Source organism: Euleptes europaea, chromosome 6 (genome assembly GCF_029931775.1).
Source record: "Euleptes europaea isolate rEulEur1 chromosome 6, rEulEur1.hap1, whole genome shotgun sequence".
Classification (NCBI taxonomy): domain Eukaryota; kingdom Metazoa; phylum Chordata; class Lepidosauria; order Squamata; family Sphaerodactylidae; genus Euleptes; species Euleptes europaea.
Window position 1 is genome coordinate 39,460,175 of NC_079317.1, and position 12,123 is coordinate 39,472,297.

Here is a 12,123-nt window from a genome sequence, read left to right on the forward strand (position 1 = left end):
AGGAACATGCACTCCACAGCAGAGGATCACCTTTGCAATGGACAAAGAATGCATGTGAAAAGCAGGTATGGGATCCAAGCCAACATCTCTGAATACATTTTTTCCACCAAAGGCAACTTTCAAAACAATAATGGATATAAAAGAAGAAACCAGGTTAGCCAAGTACTTTCAGAGCTATGTAAATGTATAAAGCTGGTCTTTAAAGCTATACAGATCACTATAGAGCCCTGCGAAATGACACTTACGCACTGAGAGCACCACCTCCCTTTGCGTGGCCATCAAGTTTTGTCACAATCACAGAAGCGACGTCCACTTTATCTTTGAAGGCCTTTGCTTGAGCTTCACAGGCTTGACCAATAGAGGCATCCATCACATAAACAATATTATCAGGTTGCTAGAGATGTTTGTATAGAAAACAGGAAAAGAGTTAAACTCTTCTTTCTTTTCAAATGTTCTAACCTCACTTTATATATAGTTCTCCGAAGTAGTTCAAAGTGACAAAAATCTGCTTCAAGATTCTATTGACTACTGATAACAAAGACAATTCATCTGGATTTTTTTACTTTGCCTATTTTTTTAAGTTGGGCAGTTTAAAATACGTTACTAAATTCTGAAACTGCTCTTCCTTTAAATTCTTAAACACTGGAAAGTCTCTGAAATCTTAAGTGCCTATAAAAGCATCTTCTAACAACACTTTGCTATTTAAAAAGGGCATTTCTCACCTACACCAGCCCTACTGCAAGTAATTTGCCTATACATAGCCATGCGCCAACATACCGAGGTTCAGATAATAGTTAGGTCATTTGCTCCCCACCCCCCAACATGAAGACATGAGAAGCAGTGAATATATCAAACCAAGCTTTTACTGATTGCTGATCTGTATGAACAGTTCATTTCAGTTAACATTTCTCTTCTGTGTGGAATTGGCTGCCTCCAGTTAAGATACTGTCCAGCTACCAACATCTCAGCAAAGCCAACCTTGCTCGAGTCTCAAAATGTCAACATGCCCCATTTTTCACAGCTGTCACACTGAAACTGCACATTGAGAAAGGCACAGCCTGACAACAGTTTCCTATCCTGGTCAACACTGAAGTTCAACTCAGCCCCAAGGGAGTTTCCTCACCAATTTCCTTCTAGCTTGTCAACTATGAATTTGCTTGGGTATGCTTCTCTGCATCACTCGATGCCTCTTACATTCTGGCCAAAACCCACACTAGCCAAGGCACTAGAGGAGGTTAGCTCTGTACAGCTGTAACAAGGAAATTCTTCTAAGTGGCAGAGGATGCATTGCCCCAGTTAAGTGTCAAAGCATTATAAGTCCCTGTTCACCATGACCCTCCACCTGCTGCAGCTTAATGGCTCTTCACCAAGCTCTCCTTTCTAGCATACTTGACTAGACAACAGCCAAGCATAGGCACCAATGTTGAACCACCTTCAGTTTCATTCATGCCTAAAAGCCACGTCACAGCCACACGGTCTAACAGGGATCGTTCTCATCAAGGTGAATCAGCAGGACTTGAGGGTGCTGACTGGCCTGCATGCATTAAGACAACAGAAAGGCACATGGTCACTGAGGGGGTGTGCAGGCTGCTTACATGCACCTCCTCTGATTGGCTGGGACACTCACGTCCCCCCAGCCTCACTCCAGTCTTACAGAGACATATGTTCCGCTCTCTTAAGTTGTGGGACAAAACAAACCTATGCCAGGCTCAGGCAGGGGAGTAGACCAACAGAGGCCATCATGAGGCAGTCAGTTTTTTTATTCCGCCAAGTAGTATGGAGATTTGTTCATTATTACCCATTTTAGGCACAAATGTTAACATCATTCCATGACACTTACATACAAGTTCACTATATGAATCTACTAACCAAGCTTGTAGATCAATCTATTAACAGTTCCAAGTAAAAAAATGAATTTCTAGTAGGAAATCAGAATACTAGCATGGCTATCTAATGAATTTTTCACAAGTAGGCAAAACATAGTTTCATATTGTTCACACTTAGCTGTAAGCAGCATTTATTATAGTTCAAAACTCTGCCTTATTAGTGAGCATTCAGGTATTTTACCAGCTATACATAATCCAAGAAAATGAACACTCCTTGTATTAACTTACTATGGCATTGGCAACTTGCAACATTTCTTCAAAAAGAGTGTCTTCCTGCTTGTGGCGACCACTTGTATCAACAATTATGATTTCAAAATTTTCATTCTTAAATTTTTCAACACCTTCTGATGCAATAATGACAGGATCCATCTCTGTGTAACTATTTCAAACATAAAACACACACTTTAAATTCCTATCCCAAGAGTTACTTTTTACAAGAACATTATTCTGCTAGTTTCCCTGTGCGCAAGCAGATGTCTGCGAACCTACTTTGGGATCTCAGACACTAGCCAGTTTTTAAAAAGGATTTCTTATAACACACACAGAGTCACACAAGGATGTGCTCTCTTTGAATTCCAGCCTAAAATAATAAAGGGAAAGTAATGTTGGCAATGGTATAGTGGTTATGGTGTCGGACTAGGACCCAGGAAACCCAGGTATGAATCCCCACTCAGGCCATAGAAGCTTGCTGGGTGACCATGGGCCAGTTAAACACTCTCAGCCCTGACCTAGTGTTTGGATGGGAGACCTCCAAGGAATACCAGGGTTGTGATGGAACCAGGCAATGGCAAACCATAACCTAACATCTCTTGCCTTGAAAAGAATACATACAGTGAGGGGGGGAAAGTATTTGATCCCCTGCTAAATTTGCCCGTTTGCCCTCTGACGAAGAAATGACCAGTCCATAATTTTAATGGTAGGTTTATCGTAGCTGTGAGAGACAGAATAACAGGAAAAACCCCAGAAACCCAGAAGACAAAAGTCAGAGATTGATGTGCATTATAATGAGTGAAATAAGTATTTGATCCCCTATCAACCAGCCAGGTTAGGGTTCTGCTGTCGACAGAAGCAATCAATCCATCAGATTCCAAACTAGCCACCATGACCAAGACCAAAGAGCTGTCCAAGGATGTCAGGGACAAGATTGTAGACCTGCACAAGGCTGGACTGGGCTACAAGACTATTGCCAAGCAGCTTGGTGAGAAGGTGACAACCCTAACCCTAACTGTCAACCTCCCTCGGTCTGGGGCTCCATGCAAGATCTCATCTCGTGGAGTTACAATGATCATGACAACGGTGATGAAGCAGCCCAGAACTACACGGGGGGAACTTGTCAATGATTTCAGGGCAGCTGGGACCATAGTCACCATGAAAACAGTTGGTAACACACTACGTCGTGAAGGACTGAGATCTTGCAGAGCCCGCAAGGTTCCCTTGCTCAAGACAGCACATGTACAGACCCATCTGCAGTTTGCCAATGCACATCTGAATGACCTAGAGGAGAACTGGGTGAAAGTGTTGTGGTCAGATGAGACCAAAATCGAGCTCTTTGGCATCAACTCAACTCGCCGTGTTTGGAGGAGAAGGAATGCTGCCTACGACCCCAAGAACACCATCCCCACCGTCCAACATGGAGGGGGACATATTATGCTGTGGGGGTGTTTTTCTGCTAAGGGGACAGGACACCTTCACCGCATCGAAGGGACGATGGATGGACCATGTATCGTCAAATCTTGGGTGAGCACCTCCTTCCCTCAGCCAGGGCATTGAAAATGGGTCGAGGATGGGTATTCCAGCATGACAATGACCCAAAACACACGGCCAAGGCAACAAAGGAGTGGCTCAAGAAGAAGCACATTAAGGTCCTGGAGTGGCCTAGCCAGTCTCCAGACCTTAATCCCATCAAAAATCTGTGGAGGGAGCTGAAGGTTCGAGTAGCTACACATCAGCCTCGCAATCTTACTGACTTGGAGAGGATCTGCAAAGAGGAGTGGGACAAAATACCTCCTGAGGTGTGCGCAAACTTGGTGGCCATCTACTTGAAACTTCTGACCTCTAATTGCCAACAAGTGTTTTGCCACCAAGTACTAAGTCATCTTTTGCAAAGGGATCAAATACTTATTTCACTCATTCTAATGCACATCAAGCTCTGACTTTTGTTTTCTGGGTTTCTGGGGTTTTTCCTGTTATTCTGTCTCTCACAGCTACAATAGACCTACCATTAAAATTATGTACTGTTCATTTCTTCGTCAGAGGGCAAACGGACAAATTCAGCAGGGGATCAAATACTTTTTTCCCCTCACTGTAAGTCTATTGTGACTTGATGGCAAAAAAAATGCTGGCAATAACTTTACAATGCATGCTAAAAAGTGAAAAAGAACATGAGACAGTCCTGCTGAAACCCTGCTGTCCTGTTAACCAGCAAAAATGAAGTGAGGAACCAAACATTTTACCAGCCGCACGGGGCCATTAATGCATCAAAAAACTGGAATGTTATATGCAGAGACTGTTTTATTCTCTTTCAGAGATTCTAACAGTGCCATCCTAAACTCAGTTACAACCTTCTACGTCTGTTAAAGTCAATGAGCTTTGAAGGACGTAACTCGGCTTAGGATGGCACTGTAAAACATGCAAAGTCACAATGCATCAGCCAGAGCTGTTGCTTTGCTCTTTATACAGTGACAGCCATTTGCTCTAGGGCTAATGTGCCAGTGCAGTAATTCAGAAGATGTCTGGTCAATAGAACAGAAATTTAGCCATGCTAAGTGTAAATATGCACACCAACGTACATTTTACAAATTGCCTTTTGTAGATAGGCTTGCAAAAATGTATTTTCAACATATATCATATTGCAGGTGGGAATGCAGAGAAGCAGCACAGTAGCATCCTGACACAAAGCCTACTAGAACCCCAACAGGCTCCCTTCTGATTTCTAATGACACCAACTCAATGTTATTAAGCTCCTCTGTACAACCCTAAAAAGGTTTAAAAAATCACTATCAGCAGTGTAATGATTCAAGTGTATAAGTTTGTTGCTTTCACTAATTGAGCTTCTACGTGTATAATCTTAAAATGTGTCAACAAGATTTTTTCTTAGCAAAGTTAGTAAAGAAACCTACCTCCCGTAGAATGGAATCCTTGCTTTTGTTGCATTCTGTTTTAATTGGTCGAAAGCACCTATGGAATGGCAGTGTTGTTAGTCACACAGGACAATGCCAATTTTGCAAAAATTGAATGGCTAAAACTCAAGCGCTCATTTACCTGCTCTGTAAGTGTCTGCACATATCAAACATGTCTTCCAACCTTTCCTCTGGTAATAGTATGCCAACTGTGAATTTAAAAAATCCAAAATACTATAACATCTATTTAATATTAAAAGCCTCCAAACAGGGTTGCAAACTACTGAAAACATGATGTAATCACCAACATCAGGAATGAAATGTTGTGTCGAATCTATCACACTGCAATTCCACAGGCATGTTTACACAAGTGTTTAAAACCAGAAGCCCTGATTTAACATACCACAGGCAGAACTGGGCTTTCCTACCGCGCCCATTCTGCAGCAGCACCCAGAAAAGCTGCTCCAGGGAACTCGGAGACTCTCCAAACACCTTGGAGTATGACATGGAAGGTCTCAATAGCAAAAACAAAGGAACAAGCATAACTGCAATTGCTCTTGGTGAGCAATTACGGAAAGCTCATTCACAGGCCTAGGCATGATTCAGACATAATGGCAAATCCTGGTTGGCCACTGCTTGATGAAAGAGCACCAAGGCTTGCTTGATCTCTGGTATCATCCATTTCTTCTCCCACACATAAAAGATAATTAGTTATTTCCATTTTTCACGTAGATGTGTCATGCAATTTGATTTTATCCTCATAGCCTCAAAATTATACTTCAAAATATCCAGCTAAAATTTATACACTGTGAAAAAAGCATTTTACCTTTGAACAGGACGTCGTTTTGCCACTTCCCTGCAGTCCTACAAACATTATTATGTTCTGTTTTCCTTTTGTTGGTGTCCAGGCTTTGACTCCTGGATCTACAAGCTGCAAAGGAAAAGTATACATGCATGCTGAATAGCCGATTTTCAGAAGCAAGGAATGGCTGCCAGAACGTGGAGTCATTTACCCAGAATGCTATCAAAAGTTGTGAGTTTGCAGATTTCACATTTTCAGTTTATTTTCAGTTTGGTAACCAAGAGATCAAAAAAACAAGGAACTAGACAGCTCAATCCTCTCCTATGGTACACTTGCATTTTGTGATGATAATAAAATGTAAGTTGCCAGGTGAGGGGAAGGCTAGACTCTTAAATCCCCTTCCATCTTGCCTTTACTCTGGCACAACTATGTACAAATCCTAACTAAACAAGGCCATTCCCACAGTTCTTAAAGATACTGTGTTAGAAATGGTGGGTAACCTTGCCCCATCTCCCCAGAGTCCCTATCGTTGCCTTCTTTCCCTAATACTAATACTAACATTTGCTGTCTTGACAGAAGAGCAGAAGGTTGCTTGAGGGGAATGACCCCAAACCAGTATTGACAGTATTATGATCTGCCCCTACCACGCAAAGCAAAGAATTTTCAGAGTTCTCAGCTTCTTGGTCTCAAATGAATTATTCAACCTAGCATTCATTCATGACAAGCAATATCTACAAACACAAAAATGAGATTACATTCATCCCACCAAGAACAAAATACCAGATCAAGAGTATGGCCTACACAATGTGTAACACCAGTTATTACTTGAGACAGGCCCATGGTTGTCATGGAGACAATGACATCCTGAGCCGCTACTAACAAGACAGCCTTGACAGGAAGGTTGAAGTCCCCCAGGACAATCAGCCTAGGGGTACTCAATACCACCCCTGAGACCACCACAGTCAGCTGAGGCAGAAAGACTGCTCGGCAGTGGGTTGGGCAGTACACCAACAGAATCCCAATCCTGTCTCTCAATCCCCACATCAGGTATACAGCCTCAAAACCAGAAGTGTCCTTAATGGGGCATTGTGCTAGGGAGATAGTCCTTATAGACCACAGTGACACCATCTTCCCACATACCAGACCTATGCTGATGTATCACTGAGTACTCCAGAGGACACAACTGGAAGAAGTTAACTACTCTCCCCTCCCCTAGCCAAGTTCAGTGATACATGCCGGGTCAGCCCTCTCATCCAGAATTAAAACCAATGGCTGCTGCTTTTCCTATGACTGCGCTGGCATTAAGCAGCAGGATATTATAGCCTGGTGGGTTGCTGATATGGTTACCAACATGACTTTGACTGGAAGAAGAACCAGAAAGGGCAACAGCATACCAATGTCTGCTGTCCCTTCCCCTTTACCTGGCCTGCTCTTTTCCCACCACCATCTCTCCCCCTACCCCCACAACAGACATTGTCTCTGACCCCATTCCATCACACCAACCAAAATTAAGCTTCACAGACTATTGTTTGGTATTATGTCTTCACTGAGTTTGTATGACTTGGGTAGAGCATAGAAGACCTTGTATTAGTACGAATGCTACATCTTTATGCAAAACAACCAGCTTTTTGTAACATCATGCCTTAGTAAAAATGCAAGTACCCACAATCTAAGGATGACTTTTCCATGTCAGAACATGAACATGAAGTAGACACGGAAATTTTTTGGACTACCTTATAAGTTAAGATTATAGGAAGGCAGGGTAGAAAAAAATTAACTATAACTGATAAGAAATAAAAAGTGCTTGGCTGTATTATATATGATTAGGAAAAAATGAGACTAGCAGAGTAATTCTGAACTGGTCTACTCAAAATCCTACTCATCGGTGCTTGTTCCTCAGAAAAAGCATCCTTAGGATTCCTCTGTAAATGTCATACATTTTACCTTAACCAGTTCTTTAAAGACAGCATGCTGGATCATTTTCCTCTTGTTGAGACCAGAAGCCATCTCTTCAAGATCAATAGCAGATCTACAGGATAATACATACAAATCAACATAAGATCAAGTTGCAACCTACATATGCTAATCTAAAAGTATTGCTTAAATTCAAGAGCCTTTGGTAAACAAACTAACTAGTGTTAATAAAGTGTGATAATACCAAAATATTTTATGCACCTTATTTCATAGACAGAAGGCAATAATATTCACTCACATTACACAGTCAGACTAACATCTTTCATGTGTGCATTATGAGTACTTTTTGCATTCAGTTATTAACTATACAGCGAATGTTTCTTGCTTTCCCCTTTTCCTTGAAAAGCCACTCCTGACCACCAAAGAGCCCTCAGAAAGGGTGTGGGAATCTGCAGTTGGAAAACAAGAACTTATGTTGCATAAACAGAAGTAGACTCCTCAGTTGAGGAGGTCAGGAAAGAGGAGAGATGACACATGATGTCATCTATATTACTGTCTGTGAAGCTCCGCCTGAGGAACAGAACTTTCCTGGAACAGTGCTGGGCACATTGTGGGAGTCTGTGTTTTTTTGAAGGGGGGGTAGCAAAACAATAAATCCCACCCCAGTTGGCAGAAGTACTCTTTCACTGGCAGAAGATGAGGTTTGAAAACAGTTCCAGTAAGGTTAGACATTATATTATATAAGCACTGTATTGCAACATATGAACAATATTTTCATTTGCAGAGAAAGTCATTCTAGATCAGTGTAAGACTTCTTTGAGATACAAACCACTCGATAAAGATATCAAATATAACTGTTTTAAGTTAGGTGTGAAATCAAGAAGTGCAAAAAGCTGTGTGTGCTTGCCTCTGGGCAGGCAGGCAAGCATACAGAGATAAATGAACCCACCACTTCAGCATTCCAATTACTTATTTTGAGATAAACCTACATGAATATACTTTGTTGCTTAGTTGACTTACTTGACATTTTCTCTCAGTTGTTTCACTAACTTAATGTTGACATCTGCTTCCAATAATGCTGTACATACTTCTTTTAACATAGCATTTAAAACCTTGTAAGAAAAAAAATAGACATTTAAGAAAAAAGGCAATCTCAGCATTTATGTGAAGACTTTGGCAAAATCACTTAGGTGCAATCCTAAGAAGGTCTACTCAGTGGGGCTTACTACTAGGAAAGTGTTTTTTGGATTACACTGTTAGGCCTCCACTTCTCTTTCTGAACCTAGCTCTAATCAGATTAAACTGAACATGTATTCTTCCTGTTTATCCGTGCCTCCCCTCCATTTGTTTCTTTCATCTTCCAATTTTGACTGCTGTATCCTTCAGGAAGGAACTAATCCACTTGCACTCCATAAAGAAGCACAAACACTGGTGGCACAATAATAATAAGTAATTCCACGGAGTTTTCAGAGTGGACTGAAAAACAGCTGAAAAGAGGGCAAGATGGACTAGAAAGAAAACATTTGTTTAGACTATCCCAACAATAGGATTCAAGCCTGACCAATTATTCAATGAATTAGATAACTGGATGACATATATTCCTAGAAAAAATAGGTACCATGATCAGATAGAAACTAAGGTGCATAGAAATTAATGTCACTAATGATTAGAAGTATGCAGGGAGTGGGGAGGAACGCTAGCACAAGGATCGTTCATGTGGTGCCAAACAGCACCAACACACCATCATCCGCCATTAATAAGTATGTGTAGTGAGCGAAGTGCTACCATACATTTCTCTACTCTGGATTTCATAGAACCATGCAAGTTTGAGACTTAGGGAATGGCTTCAAGAGGTCATCTTCCGCATGCGACAAGAACTTCCACGAAGCCAGCTTTTAATCAATTTTCACATCATTAATAATTTGCTCAATTGACCCTCAGGGCTTCAATGCGAGCCACTTTTTTGTAGGTCAAATTAATCACGGCAGTGAACAGACCCTTATTTGATTTTTATTGTAAACCACCCTGAGCCCTGCTCCGGCAGGGGGAGGGCGGAATATAAAATATTATGGTAATTTTCATCTTCTAGCCAGTATTATAACTGTATCAAATACATGAAGGTTACATACCTCTTCATTGATAATTGTAGCATTGCTCAGTGAGCGCAACGCCGAGGTTATTTTTCTCCCAAGATCTGCTAAAACCATTTTGGCGGCTTCAAAGACAATTCAAATGTAATCTGTAAAAAAACATTAGAAGTACGTTGGTTGTTCCTGCTGTCTCCTCTCACATGTAAGGAAATATGTTAGTTTTAAGAACATAAAACTGTTTTCAGAACTAGCAAATGACTTATTTTGCATAAAACTAATTAACAAGAGTGCCAGTGAACTATAAGCCCTGGAAGCTGTCCTACCAATATTGCAATTTTTCATAGATAAGAAAAGCTAACATACTTAAGAGATGCTGCCAAAATTCATACTTGAAATAAGAACTCTGGTGGCTCATATTGCTTGTGTTCAATACAAAGTCAAGCATTACTGCTCCAAGCCTTCTTTGGCTTGGATTCTATATGGGCACCCTAAAGCTTTCCTCCCTCCTCGGTGATCACTGAACAATGACAGGAATATTTAATTAGAAATACCAGAAAGCAATTTCTTAGAGCCTGATCCATTTTTTCCATGTTAGATATAATGCAATAAAATGAATTTATTCAACATGCTGCTCCTGCCATGTAGCACACTGCAGGCTTTCCTTACTGATCAGCCAAACCAATCTCTCATCACCACTGGCAACTCTATCTGGACGCCCTCCGCCCCACTGTTCCACTTCACCACTGTTCCACTTCTGACAGCCAAGTCCCTGCTCACCATATAAGCTTGCTGTGTGCCCTTGACCCAGTCATCTGTCACCTGAAGAAACTGAGAGGAAGGTGCAGTACATAGAGAATGAATAGCCCTGACTTTAGATGTCCTTGCATTTCTAACAGAAAGAATCAACATTCTCTCTCTATAGTGTCTAGATTCAATAACATCTACACAGGGATGACTGAAGAAAGGCAAAGTCAACAAATAAGGCAATTCAAGTGTGCCATAAGTTAGATTGAGCTGGTATGAAAACACTTGCAATAGAACAACATTTAAAGATATTTCCCAAGTATTACTAGGGGTTAAACAAATGTTTAGGCAACATTTAACACCAAGTATAATTTGGAGTGCAACATTATAATGGCTTGTTTAAAACCACCAAAAGGAAAAATGATACCTCAAAACACAAAGCATTTTGACCCAAATGTTTTCCTCATTAATTATGAACTACAACTGAAAAAAGAAGGGGGCAACAGAAATTCAGCCAAAGTGAAAAATCATGTGCACACTTATTTCAAGGGCAGATCCTTTTAACATGCTCACATACACATGGGTGTATCTACCCGTTTGGGGAAAAACAAGTTGAAACTATGTCAACACAGAAGTAAGCAAAGCCCCCATTTCTTTGCAATTTCTATCAAACAGGAAGCTGCTTCAATATCTGCTTGCTTTTCCTTCTAGTGAATAGAACTAACAATCTCCATAAGTCAGTCATTCTTTGTGACTTACTTCCCTGTTGACTGACTTCACTACATCCTTTCCTCCCTTTATAACTGGTATATCTGTGAACATGAAGGAACTGACAGGATTGTTCACTAACTTTAAATAGTTGGTGAGCATTCGCCAATAAACTGAAACAGCAGAAGGAGAAATCAAAGCTTAATGTGGAATCTATCCTGCACATGACTTCTGCTTAAATGGATCAACACAGAGAGATCTAATCATTTGATAAAATTAAGTAGAAAATACAGGTCAGACTGTAGTTTCTGCCCCACAGTCAAGCATCCTGATTCCCCAACCAGAGCTAAACTAATGTTTGTCCTTGTACATAAGTATCTCTGTGTAGGAATAGCTAGGAACAGAATCAGTTGCAGGATAATTATAACAAAGACATAAACTGGGAATCCCCCACATATACTAATTACCTAACCAAATTAATTAAAAAGAAAAGAAAATCGAATTGCACATTGCAAATGACAAGGCACACTTCATGCAGGTATTAAGAAAAAGCATTATGAGAAGCCCTGTCAGCAACTCGTGCCTGCCTACAGCCCAGCAGAACGGAATTCAAAAATCTGCTTTCAGTGCCATACCTCACCCCTGAGTTATGTGAAGGAACATCTGCACGAGTTAGAAGAGTAACCGTAGCTGCAACAGTGTACATACTTTCATACCCAGGTTACTCCAAAGACTTAAAGCATCGCCGCCACGAAGAGGCTACTGTGCCTTCGCCCATCTACTGGGGCGGATTGTGGCGTCACAACAGCTGCTCCGGTGGAATTACAGGCACAGCTGTCCAGCTGTTACAAGTTGGCCAA

At 41.1% G+C, this 12,123-nt stretch overlaps 1 protein-coding gene across 2 annotated transcripts in view; it reads right to left on the reverse strand.

Moving 5' to 3' along the window:
• SRP54 (signal recognition particle 54) overlaps window positions 1-12,123 on the reverse strand; it is a 44,631-nt gene that overhangs the window by 32,379 nt on the left and 129 nt on the right. For both annotated transcript variants that reach the window (XM_056851195.1, XM_056851194.1), the window contains 8 exons: window positions 9,851-9,960; window positions 8,742-8,833; window positions 7,752-7,836; window positions 5,832-5,936; window positions 5,148-5,214; window positions 5,006-5,063; window positions 2,115-2,265; window positions 246-394 (listed from right to left, as the gene is read on the reverse strand). In XM_056851195.1, the coding sequence (XP_056707173.1) occupies window positions 246-394; window positions 2,115-2,265; window positions 5,006-5,063; window positions 5,148-5,214; window positions 5,832-5,936; window positions 7,752-7,836; window positions 8,742-8,833; window positions 9,851-9,928 (785 nt within the window). In that variant the 5' untranslated portion in view covers window positions 9,929-9,960. Of the gene's footprint in view, window positions 1-245; window positions 395-2,114; window positions 2,266-5,005; window positions 5,064-5,147; window positions 5,215-5,831; window positions 5,937-7,751; window positions 7,837-8,741; window positions 8,834-9,850; window positions 9,961-12,123 lie in introns of those variants that run through there.